General features: G+C 45.7%; 1 protein-coding gene across 1 annotated transcript in view; it reads right to left on the bottom strand.

The window, feature by feature from the left end:
- LOC106586627 (vang-like protein 1) overlaps nucleotides 1-22,973 on the bottom strand; it is a 37,745-nt gene that overhangs the window by 4,367 nt on the left and 10,405 nt on the right. The window contains exons 2-7 of the mRNA XM_014174114.3: nucleotides 19,890-20,139; nucleotides 17,689-17,860; nucleotides 8,437-8,871; nucleotides 8,131-8,306; nucleotides 3,681-3,814; nucleotides 541-706 (exon numbers count right to left, since the gene is read on the bottom strand). Coding sequence (XP_014029589.1) covers nucleotides 541-706; nucleotides 3,681-3,814; nucleotides 8,131-8,306; nucleotides 8,437-8,871; nucleotides 17,689-17,860; nucleotides 19,890-19,951 — 1,145 coding nt within the window. The 5' untranslated portion in view covers nucleotides 19,952-20,139. The remainder of the gene's footprint in view (nucleotides 1-540; nucleotides 707-3,680; nucleotides 3,815-8,130; nucleotides 8,307-8,436; nucleotides 8,872-17,688; nucleotides 17,861-19,889; nucleotides 20,140-22,973) is intronic.

Below are 22,973 nucleotides of genomic sequence, written 5' to 3'. Positions count from 1 at the left end.
TTGGGGAAAATCCAACAGAACATGTTTCCGAGAGCCTCTCTTCATGTCACGTCCTGACCATAGTAAGAGGTTATTTTCTATGGTAGAGTAGGTCAGGGCGTGACCATTTTCAATACATTTGCTAAGATTCCTAAAAACATGCTTTCACCTTGTTGTTATGGGGTATTGTGTAGATGGGTGAGAAAATATATTTAATTAATTTTGAATTCAGGTAACAACAAAATGTGGAATAAGTCTAGGGGTATGAATACTTTCTGAAGGCACTGTACCTATGTATCTTTCATCCTTCTTTCTTCACAAATGTCTTTCCTTTTAACCCAAATATTCACCTTCCTATTCACTCAGGGTGTTCTCTCTCTCTCACTCACTCACTCACTCACTCACTCACTCACTCACTCACTCACTCACTCACTCACTCACTCACTCACTCACTCACTCACTCACTCACTCACTCACTCACTCACTCACTCACTCACTCACTCACTCACTCACTCACTCACTCACTCACTCACTCACTCACTCACTCACTCACTCACTCACCTGGCTCTGCGTTTGCAGACCCGTCTGTCATAGTCTGCCTCTTCGTAGTAAAGCTCGTTATGAGTGGTGTTTTTGTGCCTGGCTGCTGCAGAGATCATGGTCCGAGACTTGCCCCCCACCTTCAGTCCCCCCGACCCCTCTGCCGGCCCCGCCGGGTTGCCTGGGCCTATGAACAGGAATCACAGAGGCATGATGGGAAGGTCACTGTGGCCCAATCAGCAAATCAACAGCAACCCGGGGAAAACACAGATCTCAGTGAGGATTCTAAATCTAAAAATCTGATGAGACTGATGAAATATTCAGCCTGATAGTTACAGCTGGTTTAGCCATCTGCCAAATGACAACAGAGTTTGCCAAAGTTGAAACTAACATCTGGCTACCAGGCTAGTAAATATTCCTCAAATAAAAGACAATACCAGTTTGATCATATAATTCACATCTCTCTATGGTGAATACCAATAACTCACCCAGAAGTAGTAAAAGCATAAATAATGGTTCCTGGGGGATATGAATATGGAGTAGTGGAATCTGGTCCATATTCATGAGGGATATGTGGGTATGAGGGGAGATCAGTACAGTAACCCCGGGAGATACAGATCAGGAGAGATGAATCAATGAATCATTAACACCAAGGTGTGTACTGTATGTATGTATGTACAGTGAGGGAAAAAAGTATTTGATCCCCTGCTGATTTCGTACGTTTGCCCACTGACAAAGAAATGATCAGTCTATCATTTTAATGGTAGGTTTATTTGAACAGTGAGCGACAGAATAACAACAAAAAAATCCAGAAAAACGCATGTCAAAAATGTTATAAATTGATTTGCATTTTAATGAGGGAAATAAGTATTTGACCCCCTCTCAATCAGAAAGATTTCTGGCTCCCAGGTGTCTTTTATACAGGTAACGAGCTGAGATTAGGAGCACACTCTTAAAGGGAGTGCTCCTAATCTCAGCTTGTTACCTGTATAAAAGACACCTGTCCACAGAAGCAATCAATCAATCAGATTCCAAACTCTCCACCATGGCCAAGACCAAAGAGCTCTCCAAGGATGTCAGGGACAAGATTGTAGACCTACTCAATCAATCAGATTCCAAACTCTCCACCATGGCCAAGACCAAAGAGCTCTCCAAGGATGTCAGGGACAAGATTGTAGACCTACACAAGGCTGGAATGGGCTACAAGACCATCGCCAAGCAGCTTGGTGAGAAGGTGACAACAGTTGGTGCGATTATTCGCAAATGGAAGAAACACAAAAGAACTGTCAATCTCCCTCGGCCTGGGGCTCCATGCAAGATCTCACCTCGTGGAGTTGCAATGATCATGAGAACGGTGAGGAATCAGCCCAGAACTACATGGGAGGATCTTGTCAATGATCTCAAGGCAGCTGGGACCATAGTCACCAAGAAAACAATTGGTAACACACTATGCCGTGAAGGACTGAAATCCTGCAGTGCCCGCAAGGTCCCCCTGCTCAAGAAATCACATATACATGCCCGTCTGAAGTTTGCCAATAAACATCTGAATGATTCGGAGGACAACTGGGTGAAAGTGTTGGGGTCAGATGAGACCAAAATGGAGCTCTTTGGCATCAACTCAACTCGCCGTGTTTGGAGGAGGAGGAATGCTGCCTATGACCCCAAGAACACCATCTCCACCGTCAAACATGGAGGTGGAAACATTATGCTTTGGGGGTGTTTTTCTGCTAAGGGGGCAGGACAACTTCACCGCATCAAAGGGACGATGGACGGGGCCATGTACCCTCAAATCTTGGGTGAGAACCTCCTTCCCTCAGCCAGGGCATTGAAAATGGGTCGTGGATGGGTATTCCAGTATGACAATGACCCAAAACACACGGCCAAGGCAACAAAGGAGTGGCTCAAGAAGAAGCACATTAAGGTCCTGGAGTGGCCTAGCCAGTCTCCAGACCTTAATCCCATAGAAAATCTGTGGAGGGAGCTGAAGGTTCGAGTTGCCAAACGTCAGCCTCGAAACCTTAATGACTTGGAGAAGATCTGCAAAGAGGAGTGGGACAAAATCCCTCCTGAGAAGTGTGCAAACCTGGTGGCCAACTACAAGAAGCGTCTGACCTCTGTGATTGCCAACAAGGGTTTTGCCACCAAGTACTAAGTCATGTTTTGCAGAGGGGTCAAATACTTATTTCCCTCATTAAAATGCAAATCATTTTATACAATTTTTGACATGCGTTTTTCTGGATTGTTTTGTTGTTATCCTGTCTCTCACTGTTCAAATAAACCTACCATTAAAAGTATAGACTGATCATTTCCTTGTCAGTGGGCAAACATACAAAATCAGCATTGGATCAAATACTTTTTCCCCTCACTGTGTGTGTTTGTGTGTGTGTGTGTGTGTGTGTGTGTGTGTGTGCGTGTGTGTGTCTGTGTGTGTGTGTGTGTGTGTGCGCACGCATGTGTATGTGTGTGTGTAAGGCTGAAAGCTACTGTGATGAATTATTGAAAGGCAGAAATGCCAAAGCCTCTGAAGCCCTCCCTCCCATTTCATACTTTGACAAGGGGAGGGTGGGAGGGTTCTGTGAGGACACCGTACCAGCATACTCCTCTACCAAACTCCACTACAAAGACCATAGAGAAAACCCATAAAATCTGCACTGAGTTGGGAAGGCCCAAGTACTCCAGGGACAGTCGGTGCCTGTATGTCTGTGTAGAATATCTGGTGAATGAAAGGGGTGGTTAGATTGGTATGTATCTGTGTGTGAATGCGTAGAAGCAGAGAAAACGTGGGTGAGGGAAGGGAAGTGATGAGTGAGGTTAGTAATGTACACTAGGTTAGTAGAGTACACACACAGAAGAGATTATTACCCAGCTTTACTTACTGTCATTGTCCAAAAGGTAAGCTCTCAGTTTAGCTTTAAATGTTGCTTAAGGTGGCATGGGAAAGTATATGGAGAGACACCATCACAACGAAGCACATACATTGACAGATATGGTGGACAGACAGCTGACAGATGGAGAGACAGGTAGAGCGAGAAAGAGAAAGAGTTTCACTTTATGATGCAGTTACAAAGAGGAAAAGAGATGATTGGAAGGTGGACGACACATACAGGGACACAAATCCAATGTAACCATTGAAGAACCACTGAATCTGTAGCTATACTAACCATCCACGGTGTAGACCTTGAGGCCAGCCAGGTGCTTGGCGGCACGGTGCTTGGAGGCGGAGAGAAGGGCGGGGTTATGAAGAGGAAAGTCTCTGTAGTAGAACTCTAGCAGAGACAGAGCTGCCCTCTGAATACTGACACAGACAGAGACAGAGGGAGAGAGAGAGGGGCAGAGGGAGGGAGAGAAAGATGGGAGAGAGAGAGATAGGGTAAGAAAAAAGGCCATAAAGTAGTCGGAGGTAGAGAAAACAGATAGATGTATTATAAAATAAGGTCGGGAATGAAGTCCATTATTGTCCCTGCTGATTTGATTCACCTGATAAAATAGCTCTTACTGAGCAGCATGCCTCATATCTATACTACTCCCCCTGACCAGACTACTGCAGACCAGGGCCACGTTATACAGGGTTCCCTGCTTTAAACTGTCCTCCAGCCTCAGGCCTTTCTAAAGGAGATCAGTCAGTATCAGACAGAGAGGCTAGAGGTGAGGCAGCATAGAGAGACAGAACCACGCATATACTGTACCAATGTCAAGTCTACGTACACTTAGCTAACCTTTCTGCTAGGGATCAGCACGGTTATTGAAATATCTGAATGGAAGTTAGTATTCAAATACTTGTGTAAGTATTAATTCTTGTGAGCATAAAAAATTACAGGCCTACTTTAACAATGAAAAGGTCTTTACTAAATTAAATGTAAATATCCATGTGACATTGTTACATACAAGGATATACAATGACATTTCAAATGATTCATTTAATAAAACAAGGTGTACAGTGCGCCCCGTAAAAAGAACCGGTAGCCGACCAGTAGCCTTCACGTCTGTAGCTTTTTGTTTATGTTGGCAAATCAAAGCGTCAGAGAGGCTCAATGTGTAGCAAGTGGAGTGAGAGTTCACTAATGCAATGCAAGATGGAATAAAATTACGGAATTAAAATTAGCGAAATGAGAAGGAGTAGGCTACAATGAGCAACCAACAGGTAGGCTGTTTTATCTGAATGGGGTTGGGGAGAAGCGTAGCATGTGGCCTCAATTAGCCTGGCTAGCTGTAGTTGGCTAGCTTAGCTTAAAAGCTTCTCTAGGGCCCTCCAGTCAAGACAGACACTGTTATATGGGATGATAAATAACGTTGTGGCTGCTACAAGTTAGCTAGTCTTGGCTGGAGCAGAGTTGCCTTGGTGTCGCTCACTCCGTCTGCTTTTTTAATATCCAACAAAAATGTATGATACCATTCTAATAGTGATATTTTTTTTCTCCATAGTGTGGAAATATACAGTACCAGTCAAAAGTTTGGACACCTACTCATTCCAGGGTTTACCTTTATGTTTACTATTTTCTACATTGTAAAATAATAATGAAGATATCAATACTATGAAATAACACATATGGAATCATGTCGTTACCAAGAAAGTGTTAAACAAATCAAAATGTATTTTATATTTTAGATTCTTCAAAGTAGCCATCCTTTGCCTTGATGACAGCGTTGCACACTCTTGGCATTCTCTCAACCAGCTTCATGAGGAGTCACCTGGAATGCATTTCAATTAACAGGTGTGCCTTGTTAAAAGTTAATTTGTACAACTTCTTTTCTTCTTAATGCATTTCAGCCAATCAATTGTGCTGTGACAAGGTAAGGGTGGTATCTAGAAGCCCTATTTGGTAAAAGACTAAGTCCATATTATGGCAAGAACAGCTCAAAGAAGCAAAGAGAAACAACAGTCCATCATTACTTTAAGACATGAAGGTCAGACAATCTGGAAAATATCAAGAATGTTTAAAGTTTCTTCAAGTGTAGTCATAAAAACCATCAAGTACTATGATGAAACTGGCTCTCATGAGGATTGCCACAGGAAAGGAAGACCCAGAGTTACCTATGCGGCAGAGGATAAGTTCATTAGAGTTACCAGCCTCATAAATTGCAGCCCAAATAAATGCTTCACAGAGATCAAGTAACAGACACATCTCAACATCAACTGTTCAGAGGAGACTAAGTGAATCAGGCCTTCATGGTCAAATTGCTGCAAAGAAACCCACTACTAAAGGACACCAATAAGAAGAAGAGACTTGCTTGGGCCAAGAAACAAGAGCAATGGACATTAGACTGGTGGAAATATGTCCTTTGGTCTGATGAGTCCAAATAAGATTTTTGTTTCCAACCGCCGTGTCTTTGTGAGACGCAGAGTAGGTGAACGGATGATCTCCGCATGTGTGGTTCCCACCGTGAAGCATGGAGGAAGAGGTGTGATGGTGCTTTGCTGGTGACACTGTCAATGATTTATTTAGAATTCAAGGCACACTTAACCAGCATGGCTACCACAGCATTCTACAGTGATACACCATCCCATCGGGATTGCGCTTAGTGGGACTATAATTAGCTTTTTAACAGGACAATGACCCAAAACACACCTCCAGGCTGTGAAGGGCTATTTGACAAAGGAGGGCTATTTGACCAAGGAGAGTGATGGAGTGCTGCATCAGATGACCTGGCCTCCACAATTACCCAACCTCAACCCAATTGAGATGGATTGGAATGAGTTGGACCACAGAGTGAAGGAGTGCTCAGCATATGTGGGAACCTTTGTATTGGATATTGGAAAAGCATTCCTCCTGAAGCTGGTTGAGAGTGTGCAAAGCTGTCATCAAGGCAAATGGTGGCTACTTTGAAGAATCTCAAACATCAAATATATTTTGATATGTTAAAAAAAATAGTTACTACATGATTCCATATAAAAAAAAATACAATTTTATTTGTCACATACACATGGTTAGCAGATGTTATTGCGAGTGTAGCAAAATGCTTGTGCTTATATTTCCGATATATGGCTTTTTCTTTGCAAATCTGCTTAGAAGGCCAGCATCCCTGAGTCACCTCTTCACTGTTGACATTGAGACTGGTGTTTTGTGGGTACTATTTAATGAAGCTGCCAGTTGAGGACTTGTGAGGCGTCTGTTTCTCAAACTAGGTACTCTAACGTACTTGTCCTCTTGCTCAGTTGTGCAATGGGGCCTCCCACTCCTCTTTCTATTCTGGTTAGAGCCAGTTTGTGCTGTTCTGTGAAGGGAGTAGTACACAGCGTTGTACGAGATCTTCAGTTTCTTGGCAATTTCTCGCATGGAATAGCCTTCATTTCTCGGAACAAGAATAGACTAAGGAGTTTCAGAAGAAAGTTCTTTGTTTCTTGCCATTTTGAGCCTGTAATCGAACCCACAAATGCTGATGCTCCAGATACTCAACTAGTCTAAATAAGGCCAGTTTTATTGCTTCTTTAATCAGAACAACAGTTTTCAGCTGTGCTAACATAATTGCAAAAGGGTTTTCTAATGATCAATTAGCCTTTTAAAATGATAAACTTGAGCTTACACAACGTGCCATTGGAACACAGGAGTGATGGTTGCTGATAATGGGCCTCTGTACGCCTATGTAGATATTCCATTAAAAAGCAGCCGTTTCCAGCTACAATAGTCATCTACAACATTAAAAATGTCTACACTGTATTTCTGATCAACTTGATGTTATTTTAAATGGGCAAAAAAAACATGGACATTTCTAAGTGACCCTAACTTTTGAACGGTAGTGTACATATGAATATATGGATGAGTAATGACAGAGCGGCATAGGCAAGATGCAATAGATTGTATAAAATACAGAATATACATATATGTTATTTCATAGTTTTGATGTCTTTACTATTATTCTACAATGCAGAAAATAGTCACAAAAAAAAAGGTGTGTCCAAACTTTTGATTGGTACTGTACATAAACACAGAAAAATCATGTTTTTGATTGCGCTGGGCCTTTAAACCATACGCTTTTGATAAGAGAGACAGCTCTGGGTTGAAGTTCTCCTAAGGCACAGATCTACGATCAGTTTACTAGCCATAAATCCTAGCCTGAACAGTTATGAAGAAAATGCCAAATCCGACTGTAGATCAGTATCTGGAAGGTAAATTCATCATACTGCATCAAAGTCCCTCTTTCTCAGGCCCAGCCCACCTAATTACCAGAATAGCACCCTAGAGCAAAAGGACTGGACTGGAGCATTCGGGGTGATTTAGAAACTAAATTACTGCCACGCTTCCCCCTGAACACGAGACTCCAATTACCCACAGTTCAACAGGGCAGTCGGGTGTGGGTGTGTGCGTTGGGGTTGGGGAATTCTAAAGGAATTCTCTAATAGTCTGATTTTCTGTAAACGTTTCTGCTATCTGAGTGATCAGCTGACTGGCTTCTTTTTAGTGGCATCAGTGGACACAACATGGTTTCTCAATTCATCTGGGCCACACCATTCAGTTCCCTCCTTGTTGTATACAGACTGAGTTCAAGCAGAATGAACATTTTGGTCTGACCTTAATGTGAATAAAGTGATCTTCATCTTCATATTGCTGGTAGAAGAATGACGTCACTACGGTCAACAGCAACATTTTAGCAAGAGATTGTTGTGTGTATTACCTGAGCTGTCCCAGGTTGTAGCAACTTGTCTCCCCATCAGTGGAGCGTATAACACACAGGCTGTAGCAGGGCTGGAGATGTCTGATCTCCAGTAGTACGATGGCCAGGTAGTGGACAAACAGCAGAGAGTCCACCAGAGACACAGCAAACTGGACGATACCCTGGTAGTCCTCATCCTGGAGAATACACAACACAGGATCAACACACACACACACACACACACACACACACACACACACACACACACACACACACACACACACACACACACACACACACACACACACAATTATGAAGCATACACACCTGTGAGTCAAGGATGCGGACCCCATAGAACAGCCAGTAGGAGAGTGTGAGCAGCAGCGTGAGCGTGGCCAGGAGGGCTCGATATACACACACTCTGGGCAGGCTGGCACTGGCCTGGCGCAGGAAGATAGCCCAAACAGCCAGCAGGAGAATGAGGAGTTTACAGGACACAGAGAGGAAGAGGCCCTCACAGGCAGAGCCACAGGCCTGCAGCCTGGCTGGCCACAGCACTGCCGGGAGGACCAGGAAGGCCAGGGGGGTGGCAAGGACCAGTAGCCCCACACAGAAGCCCAGAACCAGGGGAGTGTAGAGCCGACAGCCCTGCCTTTGGCCGTCGTCCGGTACCTTCCACAGACCAACCACCTCCTCCTGGGATAGACTGAGCTCTGAGGTGCCGGTCACCGCCGTGGTGGTGGTCTCCCCCCAGTTATCATCCTGAGAGAGGGGGGGAAGAAAGAAAGAAAGAAAGAAAGAAAGAAGAAGAAAGAAAGAAAGAAAGAAGAGAGAGAGGAGAGAAGAGATGAAAAGATATTAAAATGTAGCATATGGTTGATCATCTCTGACTGATAGATAAGATAGAAAAGGACAGAAATACTCTGTGGAGGGATGGTATGTGAGAGACAAGCCAAAGTGACAAACACACACTGGTAGAAATTCTGGTGTGATTCCAGTCTCTGACTAAATCCTTTGAGGTTTATTGCAAACATCCCATCCATCATTCTATTAAAAGAGGCCTTTAGTTTCCTGGAGTTCTGTGTTACTGTGACAGGCTTTCAGCTCCCCACTGATCCACATAGGATGCCTTTGACAGTACACAGTCAGACTGCTCATAATGACCAGGTAGGATGACACGCACACGGCTGATGTTATTCAGGCCTATCATTGCAAATTAGAGTCAAATCTCGTCTCCCAGCTCAGGATGCAGTTTATAATAAATGTGCCCGAGGAGGAAAGAACACAGTGAGACACTGATTAAAATACCTGTCTGCTGAAGAGAGCATTTCTCTGTCAATTATTCAGCTATATATTTCTCTGTTAATTTTCTCCCTTTCTCACTCTTTCTCTTTCTGTGCCTGCTGCATAGAGCTTTGTTCTCTCAATGTCTGTCAGGTAAGGAGCTGGGAACAGAGTGTGTGTGTGGATTTGAATACCGCAGCCCCTCTTCTTGTGTTAGCACACACACAAGCATGCACACATTTAATTAGCAAACACTAACCCACACGACACCCCTAAAACTTCACCCCTTGCCAGACGGAGACACCACCTGACATGCCATTAGGAAATTACACTGGGAGAGAGAGGGAGAGAAATGGGGGGGAGAGAGAAATTTTCATTGTGATTGCTGAGTAAAAGCAGCTTTATAACCCTCTATGGGGGGTTATAAAGCTGCACATCGCCCACCGCTCCCGAGTATGCTACTCGCTAAAGACCAGTTTCTTGACAACAAGGTAGACGAAATTCGAGCAAGGGTTGCCTTCCAGAGAGACATCAGAGATTGTAACATTCTCTGTTTCACAGAAACATGGCTCACTCGGGATACGTTTTCAGAGTCGGTACAGCCACCTGGTTTCTTCACGCATCGCGCTGACAGAAACAAACATCTCTCTGGTAAGAAGAAGGGCGGAGATGTATGCCTTATGATTAACGAGTCGTGGTGAGATCATAACAACATACAGGAACTCAAGTCCCTTTGTTCACCTGACCTAGAATTCCTTACAATCAAATGCCGACCACATTATCTACCAAGAGAATTCTCTTCGATTATAATCACAGTCGTGTATATCCCCCCCCAAGCAGACACATCGACGGCCCTGCAAACACTCAGAAGAAAGAGAGCTTCAGTGCCTGGGCTTCAGTCTCCTTCACGCCCCCCTTCCGAGACTGGCTGGCAGGCAGAACATCCCACCCACATAGCACCCACCTCCTCTCTATTCCACACACCATGATTCAGTATATGATTGCCATGTAAGTGTACAAAAAAATCTGTGAAAATAAATTAATCACACCTGTACCACCAAAATATCAAAAGTTTATATATTTAAATTATTAAATATTGCCAGCTTGGTATTCACAGCTGTTTCAAAAGGTGTTCATTGTTGTAGATTTTAAAGTCTCCCTTGATGGTATGTTAGTTCAACATTATTCATTATTATATCCTATTACCTACATTAGGTACACACACACACACACACACACATAATATACAGTTGAAGTCGGAAGTTTACATACACCTTAGCCAAATACATTTAAACTCAGTTTTTCACAATTCCTGACATTTAATCCTGGTAAACTTTCCCTGTCTTAGGTCAGTTAGGATCACCACTTTATTTTAAGAATGTGAAATGTCAGAATAATAGTAGAGAATGATTTATTTCAGCTTTTATTTATTTCATCACATTCCCAGTGGGTCAGAAGTTTACATACACTCAATTAGTATTTGGTAGCATTGCCTTTAAATTGTTTAACTTGGGTGAAACGTTTAGGGTAGCCTGAATTCTGGCCCATTCCTCCTGACAGAGCTGGTGTAACGGAGTAAGATTTGTAGGCCTCCTCGCTCGCACACACTTTTTCAGTTCTGTCCACAAAAATTCTATGGGGTGGAGGTCAGGGCTTTGTGATGGCCACAATACCTTGACTTTGTTGTCCTTAAGCCATTTTGCCACAACTTTGGAAGTATGCTTGGGGTCATTGTCCATTTGGAAGACCCATTTGTGACCAAGCTTTAACTTCCTGACTGATGTCTTGAGATGTTGCTTCAATATATCCACATAATTTTCCTGCCTCATGATGCCATCTATTTTGTGAAGTGCACCAGTCCCTCCTGCAGCAAAGCACCCCCACAACATGATGCTGCCACCCCCGTGCTTCACGGTTGGGATGGTGTTTTTCGGCTTGCAAGCCTACCGCTTTTTCCTCCAAACATAACAATGGTCATTATGGCCAAACAGTTCTATTTTTGTTTCATCAGACCAGAGGACATTTCTCCAAAAGTACGATCAATGTCCCCATGTGCAGTTGCAAACCCGTAGTCTGGCTTTTTTAAGGTGGGTTTGGAGCAGTGGCTTCTTCCTTGCTGAGCGGCCTTTCCGGTTATGTCGATATAGGACTCCTTTTACTGTGGATATAGATACTTTTGTATATCCACGATGCTAATAGGTTAGTGAATCCCATTGTGACACAGGGACACACTTTTTGGCAGGGGGACACAATTTGGCATGACAGGACCTTAATGCCGTGCCTAATTCTGTAGTCAATTTTTTTGGGAAGCCTGGCTTCCCTTGGCATCTATGAATAGACTCCACAGAGAAGGAATACAGCAGAGACAGAGACTGACCGAGAGCGAGCGAAAGCGAGAGACTGACCGAGAGCGAGCGAGAGCGAGAGACTGACCGAGAGCGAGCGAGAGCGAGAGACTGACCGAGAGCGAGAGACTGACCGAGAGCGAGAGAGAGACTGACCGAGAGCGAGAGAGAGAGCGAGAGACTGACCGAGAGCGAGAGACTGACCGAGAGCGAGAGAGAGACTGACCGAGAGCGAGAGAGAGAGCGAGAGACTGACCGAGAGCGAGAGACTGACCGAGAGCGAGAGAGAGACTGACCGAGAGCGAGAGAGAGAGCGAGAGACTGACCGAGAGCGAGAGAGAGACTGACCGAGAGCGAGAGAGAGAGCGAGAGACTGACCGAGAGCGAGAGACTGACCGAGAGCGAGCGAAAGCGAGAGACTGACCGAGAGCGAGCGAGAGCGAGAGACTGACCGAGAGCGAGAGACTGACCGAGAGCGAGAGAGAGACTGACCGAGAGCGAGAGAGAGAGCGAGAGACTGACCGAGAGCGAGAGACTGACCGAGAGCGAGAGAGAGACTGACCGAGAGCGAGAGAGAGAGCGAGAGACTGACCGAGAGCGAGAGAGAGACTGACCGAGAGCGAGAGAGAGAGCGAGAGACTGACCGAGAGCGAGAGACTGACCGAGAGCGAGAGAGAGAGCGAGAGACTGACCGAGAGCGAGAGACTGACCGAGAGCGAGAGACTGACCGAGAGCGAGAGTGACCGAGAGCGAGAGAGAGAGACTGACCGAGAGCGAGAGACTGACCGAGAGCGAGAGAGAGAGAGCGAGAGACTGACCGAGAGCGAGCGAGAGCGAGAGACTGACCGAGAGCGAGAGACTGACCGAGAGCGAGCGAGAGCGAGAGACTGACCGAGAGCGAGAGACTGACCGAGAGCGAGCGAGAGACTGACCGAGAGCGAGAGACTGACCGAGAGCGAGCGAGAGCGAGACACTGACCGAGAGCGAGCGAGAGACTGACCGAGAGCGAGAGACTGACTGAGAGCGAGCGAGAGCGAGACACTGACCGAGAGCGAGCGAGAGTGAGAGACTGACCGAGAGCGAGCGAGAGTGAGAGACTGACCGAGAGCGAGCGAGAATGAGAGACTGACCGAGAGCGAGAGCGAGAGACTGACCGAGAGCGAGAGACTGACCGAGAGCGAGAGCGAGAGACTGACCAAGAGCGAGAGAGAGCGAGAGACTGACCGAGAGCGAGAGACTGACCGAGAGAGACAGAGACAGACCGAGAGAGCGCGAGAGACAGAGAGACAGAAAGACACAGACAGACAGAGAGAGAGAGACACTGACAGAGAGAGAGAGAGAGACAGAGACACACAGTGACAGAGACACACAGACAGAGACACACAGACAGACAGAGAGAGAGACACAGACAGAGACACAGACAGACAGAGAGAGAGAGAGAGAGAGAGACACACAGACAGAGAGAGAGACAGAGACACACAGACAGAGACACAGACAGACAGAGAGAGAGACACAGACAGAGACACAGACAGACAGAGAGAGAGACACAGACAGAGACACAGACAGACAGAGAGAGAGACACAGACAGACTGAGAGCGAGAGAGAGCGAGAGACTGACCGAGAGAGCGCGAGAGAGAGCGAGAGACTGACCGAGAGAGCGCGAGAGACAGAGAGACAGAGACACAGACAGACAGAGAGAGAGAGAGAGAGAGAGAGACAGAGACACAGACACACAGAGACAGAGAGAGAGACACAGACAGACAGAGAGACACAGACAGACAGAGAGAGAGAGAGAGACAGAGACACAGACAGACAGAGAGAGAGAGAGAGACAGAGACACAGACACACAGAGAGAGAGAGAGAGACAGAGACACAGACACACAGAGAGAGAGAGAGAGAGAGAGACAGAGACACAGACACACAGAGACAGAGAGAGAGACACACAGACAGAGACACAGACAGACAGACAGAGAGAGAGACACAGACAGAGACACAGACAGACAGAGAGAGAGACACAGACAGAGACACAGACAGATAGAGAGAGAGACACAGACAGAGACACAGACAGACAGAGAGAGAGACACAGACAGAGACACAGACAGACAGAGAGAGAGACACAGACAGAGACACAGACAGACAGAGAGAGAGACACAGACAGACCGAGAGCGAGAGAGAGCGAGAGACTGACCGAGAGAGCGCGAGAGACAGAGAGAGCGCGAGAGACAGAGAGACAGAGACACAGACAGACAGAGAAAGAGACACAGACAGAGACACAGACAGACAGAGAGAGAGACACAGACAGACAGAGAGACACAGACAGACAGAGAGAGAGAGAGACAGAGACACAGACAGACAGAGAGAGAGAGACAGAGACACAGACACACAGAGAGAGAGAGAGACACACAGACAGAGACACAGACAGACAGAGAGAGAGACACAGACAGAGACACAGACAGACAGAGAGAGACACAGACAGAGACACAGACAGACACAGACAGAGACACAGACAGGCAGAGAGAGAGACACAGACAGACAGAGAGAGAGACACAGACAGACAGACAGAGAGAGAGACACAGACAGACAGACAGAGAGAGACACAGACAGACAGAGAGAGAGAGACACAGACAGACAGAGAGAGAGAGACACAGACAGACAGAGAGAGAGACACAGACAGACAGAGACACACAGACAGACAGAGAGAGACACACAGACAGACAGAGAGAGACACACAGACAGAGACACAGACAGACAAAGAGAGAGACACAGACAGAGACACACAGACAGAGACACACAGACAGAGACACACAGACAGAGACAGACACAGACACACAGAGACAGACACAGACACACAGAGACAGACACAGACACACAGAGACAGAGAGACAAAGACACAGACAAACAGAGAGACAGAAAGAGACACAGACAGACACACAGAAAGAGAGAGACACACAGAGAGAGACACACAGACAGAGACACAGACAGACATACCGACATACCGACAGACAGAGACACAGACATACCGACAGACAGAGACACAGACATACCGACAGACAGAGACACAGACAGACAGAGACACAGACAGACCGACAGACAGAGACACAGACAGACCGACAGACAGACACAGACAGACCGACAGAGACAGACAGAGACACAGAGAGACAGAGACACACAGACAGAGACACAGACAGAGACACAGACAGACAGAGACACAGACAGACAGAGACACATACAGAGAGAGACAGACAGAGACACAGAAACACATACAGAGAGAGAAAGACAGACAGACAGAAAGACAGACCGACAAAGACACAGACAGAGAGACGCATACAGAGAGAGAAAGACAGACAGACCGACACAGACAGAGAGAGAGACACACACAGAGAGAGCACACACAGACAGAGACACAGAGACCGACAGAGAGAGGGAGAGACAGGCAGACAGAGAAAGAGAGACTGACAGGCAGAGAGAGAGAGAGAGAGAGAGAGAGAGAGAGAGAGAGAGAGAGAGACCGACCGGCAGGCAGGCAGACAGAGAGAGAGAGAGACCGACAGGCAGGCAGACAGACAGAGAGAGAAAGAGACCGACAGGCAGAGAGAGAGAGAGAGAGAGAGACCGACAGGCAGACAGACAGAGAGAGAGAGAGAGCGAAACAGACAGAGAGAGAGCGAGAGAGAGAGCCCGACAGGCAGACAGAGAGAGAGAGAGACCGACAGAGAGAGAGAGAGACCGACAGAGAGAGAGAGAGAGAGACCGACAGAGAGAGAGAGAGACCGACAGAGAGAGAGAGAGACCGACAGGCAGACAGAGCGAGAGACAGACAGGCAGACAGAGCGAGAGAGAGAGAGAGAGAGAGAGAGTGAGAGACCGACAGAGAGAGCGAGAGACAGACAGGCAGACAGAGAGAGAGAGAGAGAGAGAGAGAGAGAGAGAGAGAGAGAGAGACCGACAGAGAGAGAGAGAGACCAACAGGCAGACAGAGCGAGAGACAGACAGGCAGACAGAGCGAGAGAGAGAGAGAGAGAGAGAGAGACTGACAGGCAGGCAGACAGAGACTGACAGGCAGACAGAGAGAGAGACCGACAGGCAGACAGACAGACAGACCGACAGGCAGACAGACAGACAGACCGACAGGCAGACAGACAGACCGACAGGCAGACAGACAGAGAGAGAGACCGACAGAGAGAGAGAGAGACCGACAGGCAGACAGAGAGAGAGAGAGAGACACCGACAGGCAGACAGAGAGAGAGAGAGAGACACCGACAGGCAGACAGAGAGAGAGAGAGAGACACCGACAGGCAGACAGAGAGAGAGAGAGAGACCGACAGGCAGACAGAGAGAGAGAGAGAGACCGACAGGCAGACAGAGAGAGAGAGAGACCGACAGGCAGACAGACAGAGAGAGAGACCGACAGGCAGACAGACAGAGAGAGAGACCGACAGGCAGACAGACAGAGAGAGAGAGAGAGAGAGAGACAGGCAGACAGAGAGAGAGACCGACAGACAGACAGACAGACAGACAGACAGACAGACAGACAGACAGACAGACAGACAGACAGACAGACAGACAGACAGACAGAGACACAGGCAGACAGACACAGAGAGACCGACAGGCAGAGACAGACAGGCAGACAGAGAGACAGCGAGACCGACAGGCAGACAGAGACAGCCAATTTGACATTTACTTCTTTCTCCCCAACCATCGCAGTACTCACCATACACACACACACACACACACACACACACACACACACACACACACACCACACACACACACACACACACACACGTTAATAAACACATCCACCCCCCCCAAAAAAAGAGGGCAAAATCTTTGCTTGCTTTATTGACTTTAAAAAAGCATTCGACTCTATTTGGCACGAAGGGCTATTCTACAAAATTCTCCAAAGTGGGCTTGCTGGTAAGGTGTATAACTTAATAAAATGTATGTACACAGAAAACAAGTGTGCAATAAAAATCTAAAACCAAAGAACATTATTTTCACAACGTTGAGGTCAGAGACAAGACTGCAGTTTGAGTCCAAACCTTTTCATCATTTATATAAATGAATTAGCAGACATGTTGGACCATTCTGCAGCACAAAGACTCACACTATTTGGCACAGAGGTGAAATACCTGCTATATGCTGATGACTTGGTACTTATATCACCAACCAAAGAAGGTCTTCAACAGAACCTTAATATTCTAGAGCAATTTTTCCATAATTGGGCCCTGGCAGTAAAAAATCAAACAAAAATCATGATTTAAAAAAAAAAATAAATTCATTTGTCAGAAACACAAATATAAATTCACCCTGAACAATTTGAATTTGAGAGAGAGAGAGAGAAAGAGACAGAGAGAAAGGGAGAGGTGGGTGGTGTTTGATACCTGCTTGTCAGCCCTCTCTTCTGGCAGAGGGTGAATATAGATTATTCAGAGCCCTGGTTAGTCCCGTTACACACTATAACAAAGCACAACACCACACACTAACACGGACTGACTAACAGGCTTTGCTCAGACACATACAGTAATCTACTAACCCAACACACAAAGGAGCCTCACTGGGATGATTGAAGGTCATTCTGACATCTGTGTGCGTGTGTCACATGGGAATACTAGAAAAAAGAGCAATGCCATTCACTGGAACCTCACTGGTATGGCTACAGGTTTTCTGAAATGTGTACAGCATGTGTATGTGTCACAGGGGACAAAAGGACAAAAGAGCAAAGACATTCCCATCGCCTTCCACTACTTCCAAAAGCCTCAGTCCTGCATAATGTGACATACTGCCAGCTGGGTCCCTGTAAAGGTTCTGTTTGACTCTGAGAGAATGAGATTGGTTGGCTGATGATTGCTTGTGTACAGGGTTACTGTAAGCAGGTTCTGTTTTGTACAGTATACTGTAGCTGTGCAGGGCTTTCTGAATCTCTCAACCATGGTGTGTTGGAGCTTACCTGGAGGCTCGGAGCCTCGTCTCCAGTCACGGAGGTGGGCTCTTTCAGCAGGGGCTCGTTGTTGTGGGTGGGGGAGGCCTGAGTGGGCCCGTCGGGGGTGTTGATGACAGACCTCTCCGACCGGCTACTGTCCTTACTGCTAAGCTTACGATGCTCACGCCGACTCTGCTCCCTACAGAGAACACACACACTAAGAATACGGAAACTGACAAGCGGATGAGGGTTGGGATGAAAGAGAAGAAAGCTGAATTCCTCTTAGTCTCTCACACTCCCTCTCTCATTTACAGAACAAGTCAGAGTGAATCAGAGAAATAGGTTGAAGGCTGTGAGGACAATAATCCACTAGCTGAACCTCTCTCCCGCCTTTATTTCAGGGTTTCCTTTGGGATCAAAAAGGGGCTTAGTTGGTGGGAGTGGCAATGATCACGATTGGCCATCGGCACGGCTACATTTTAGAAGTCAATTTCCTGCAATTCTACGCATTTTTCCATGCAGTTGAGAGAGAAGTTTGCAGCTTTAAAGCACATTTCCTGAGATTCTACATACAATATTATGGCATGGAGCTGAGAGAAAACATTTGTTTGAAGCTAGTTTCTTGCAATTTGCCATAGATAATGCTGTGCTTTTTTGCTCAAACATAATAAATCATGCTAAATTCATAGTTTTGTGAATTTTTTATTCTCCCTGACTGTCTAGCTTTTATTTTCGTGATTGTTAGCTACTTCTCAAAGATGATATAGTTCCATTATCTTTTCTACATACTTTATAATTTGGATTTAGTCGTTTAAGTTTACACTTAAAGCATTTTTTCCATCCTGAAAATGAATATGTATGGATACATGCATGCACAGTACCAGTCAAAAGTTTGGACACACCTACTCATTCAAGGGTTTTTCTTTATTTTTACTATTTTATACATTGTAGAATATTAGTGAAGACATTAAAACTATGAAATAACACATATGGAGTCATATAGCAACCAAAAAAAGTGTTAAACAAATCAAAATATATATCTTTTTTGATTCTTCAAAGTAGCCACCCTTTGCCTTGACAGCTTTGCACAACGTGCAACAATTTCAAAGATTTTACTAAGTTACAGTTCATATAATGAAATTAGTCAATTTAAATAAATAAATTAGGCCCTAATCTATGGATTTCACATGACTGGGCAGGGGTGCAGCCATGGGTGGGCATAGGACCACCCACTTGGCAGGCATGCCCACCCACTGGGGTTTTACCCCACATAAGGGCTTTATTAGAGACCGAAATACTCCTCAACACCCCCCCTCTCCCCCACCCCACACGTGAAGAACGTGGTCTGCGTTTGTGAGGCCGGTTGGACGTATTGCCAAATTCTTTAAAATGACGATAGAAATGAACATTGGATTCTCTAGCAACAGCTCTGGTGGACATTCCTGCAGTCAGCATGCCAATTGCATGCTCCCTCTAAACTAAACTTGAGACATCTGTGGCATTGTGTGACAAAACTGCACATTTTAAAGTGGCCTTTTATTGTCCCCAGCACAAGGTGCACCTATGTCAAATCAAATCAAATCAAATTTATTTATATAGCCCTTCGTACATCAGCTGATATCTCAAAGTGCTGTACAGAAACCCAGCCTAAAACCCCAAACAGCAAGCAAAGCATGTGAAAGAAGCACGGTGGCTAGGAAAAACTCCCTAGGAAAAACTCCCTAGAAAGGCCAAAAACCTAGGAAGAAACCTAGAGAGGAACCAGGCTATGAGGGGTGGCCAGTCCTCTTCTGGCTGTGCAGGGTGGATATTATAACAGAACATGGTCAAGATGTTAAAATGTTCATAAAAATGTAATGATCATGCTGTTTAATCAGCTTCTTGATATGCCACACCTGACAGGTGGATAGATTATTTTGGCATATTTCAGCTCATGAAACATGGGACCTACACTTTACATGTTGTGTTTATATGTTTGTTCAGTGTACTACACATATATGTATTTTTTTTACACTGTTTTGACTTAGGCGACCCTAAAATAACCGCTTAGGCGACCTGCCCAAGGATTACAATGGCAGAAAAATTCCTGTTATTTGTTTTCCAACAACCGACATTTAGCTAGTCAGTTGCTCTGCAGCAGATTGAGACATAAGCCTCTCCCTGATGGGGAGTGTGTGTGTGTGTGTGTGTGTGTGTAATAGAGTGTGAGTGGCGAAATCATGTCTTACCCATGTCTGTTGGATCTGTTGGAGTGGCTGGAGTAGCCAGACTGGATAGACTCAGTGTCCATGGCAACTCTGTTCAGAGCCAGCGATTGGCCAGGTGTCTGAGGGGGGTCTCAGGGTGTCGTGCAGCAGGGTGATGGTGGTCTGATCCAGGAAGAGATGGGTTAACTAACTAAACAGACTGGCAGCAGAATGAAAACATCAGGGATCTACGTTGACAAACCTGTAGATGTCCTTTAGTAGACATATTGACCTGTGAGAAACAGAGAGACAGAAAGAGAGACAGACAGGTCTGTTATCAATTAAATATACAGATCAGTTCTGCGCTTGCTACCAGAGGCCTATTCACAGAGTACACCGCAGGTAAAGCTAAAAGCAAGGCAAACTAAAGAGTTATGTGCCAGCCCATACCGGTTGGGACTTAGAGGCGACTGTGTTACAGTGATAGACTGCCAGGGAGACAGAACATTAAGTGAATTATTCTCCATTTCATTATTCTAAAAGCTACAGTAGGTGATCTGAGGATTACGGTAAAGGGTGACAGAGATGATCTGAAGCCCAATCCCATCATCAAGGAAGGTACATCAGATCCTCACATCATAGACCAGACAGCTTGATCCCCTGTGATGAAACACACAGTCTCACACACACACACATACATATATAGGATCTTCATTTGATCACCCTGTTGCAGGATAACTTTCACAAGGTTTAAAAAAGGCTTCTGAAGTTTGTAATTTCAGACTTGATTTTCCCTTACGAAAAACGTATCAACCCCGACAAAAATACATTGCCCCTTATTCTCACCCCCCAAAACTGGAGGCAGCAGCCAGCCAGCCACATACTGTAACCCTCCAACCCCCAGCTCTAGTGTGATCCATGCTCCAGACAGGGCTCGCTCCACCCCGTCATGCCTGACTCTGGTGTGATCCATGCTCCAGACAGGGCTCGTTCCACCCCGTCATGCCTGACTCTGGTGTGATCCATGCTCCAGACAGGGCTCGCTCCACCCCGTCATGCCTGACTCTGGTGCGATCCATGCTCCAGACAGGGCTCGTTCCACCCCATCATGCCTGACTCTGGTGTGATCCATGCTCCAGACAGGGCTCGTTCCACCCCGTCATGCCTGACTCTGGTGTGATCCATGCTCCAGACAGGGCTCGTTCCACCCCGTCATGCCTGACTCTGGTGTGATCCATGCTCCAGACAGGGCTCGCTACACCCCGTCATGCCTGACTTCATTTAGTTACTGGATCCAGTTGCCCCAATGGCCCCCTGCCAATCACCACTCCCTCATCTCAGGATTATGCAAATATAACTACACTTATAAATTATCTGCCTGACCAATGGGACACAAACACCCAAGTACCACACTAAGCAAATGTGCATGCAAATCCAGTGTTATGGTATATGTGTGAATATCTGCTCTTGGTTCATTGAGTAGAACAGTGATCATTATATTATGATGACTACTGTATGGGTTGCAATGCCAAGCCCACTGTCCAGCTCAATAAATTGAAGGATTTAGTGTTACCTGTATGTTTTTAGCATGAGGCTAGCTGAGGAATGTAAGGACTCCAGATATATGATACAATGACTGCAGCTGAAAGCATCTGCATTGTGTCTGTAACCCAAGAAACGTGAGGGTTTCTAAATAAAAACACAAGCAAACCAGGAATTCTCTGGAAAATACACGACAAACACCTTCTAGGGCTAACATTACTTCAGTATCAAATTCTAACCCCGGTGAGAGGAAGAAAGAGCAACCAGAATTAAAGGGTCTACTGTTGCCTTGGTAACAACAGAAGCATAAGGCTCCCTGTGGATTGCAATAATAATAATAATAATAATAATAATAATAATAATGAGAGAGAGAGTGAGAGAGCAGAAGAAGGCACGTTGGAACTGTGAGTGAATCATAGGCTTAGAGTACCTGAGCACTCCCTTCTCATATCCATCACTCTCACATAGTTCCCTTTCTCTCTCTGTCACACACACACACACACACACACACACACACACACACACACACACACACACACACACACACACACACACACACACACACACACACACACACACACACACACACACACACACACACACACACACACACACACACACACACACACACACACACACACACCAAATACAAGGCTTTAACCCCTGGAGGGCTGATGTCTCCACGTGTGTGTGTGCACACAGTGGTATGTGGGGCAGCAATCTCCCTTAGAAAAGTCAGCCAGTCATCCGAGAGTCAACATAAAGAGCCAACCGGGTCATGTGGAAAACCATAGCCTACAAGCAAGACAAACTATCAGTTACAAACCAACGTGTTAAACACTGAACATCAAGACAGCCTACTGAAATAGCAATGACTGTGACAGCTGTCTGCCTTTATACGCATCCTTAGAATTCAGTAACGCGTCTTAAAATGTATGTAGGGCATACACTGGAAGTACATATATGTGTGAAATACACCATATATGGATAAATATATTCTCTATAATGACATTTCTGTATGCCGTTGTGGTTTAGTGGAATGGGGAGAGAGTCATGAGATCAGAAAGTGAAACTAATGTTACATAAACACTCATTAGGCTGTTTATCTAGGATGTGAACTGAGATTCAGGTCAGGGAGCCAGTCAAGCCAGAAGTATAGGCATGCTTATTATAGCATCCTCAGAGATGCATACTTCCATACTAATAACATTACTTTGTCTTAAAGAGAAGTCGATGGAAGAATTACAGTCATGAGAGAGACAGACAGTATGAAAGGTCAGTTAGGCCACTCAGTATAAACTTTTCCCTACAGATCACTCTCATCTCATGCCATCAGTTACACAGCCAAAGAATGATGTGCTGTGTGTGTGTGTGCCTGTGTCGCCTAAAACATGTGTGTGTGTGTGTGCCTGTGTCGCCTAAAACATGTGTGTGTGTGTGTATGTGTCGCCTAAAACATGTGTGTGTGTGTGTGTGTATGTGTCGCCTAAAACATGTGTGTGTGTGTGTGTGTATGTGTCGCCTAAAACATGTGTGTGTGTGTGTGTGTATGTGTCGCCTAAAACATGTGTGTGTGTGTGTGCC

The sequence above is a fragment of the Salmo salar genome, chromosome 25, assembly GCF_965601325.2.
Source record: "Salmo salar chromosome 25, fSalSal1, whole genome shotgun sequence".
NCBI classification, from domain to species: domain Eukaryota; kingdom Metazoa; phylum Chordata; class Actinopteri; order Salmoniformes; family Salmonidae; genus Salmo; species Salmo salar.
This window is presented reverse-complemented; position numbering and strand designations above follow the sequence as displayed.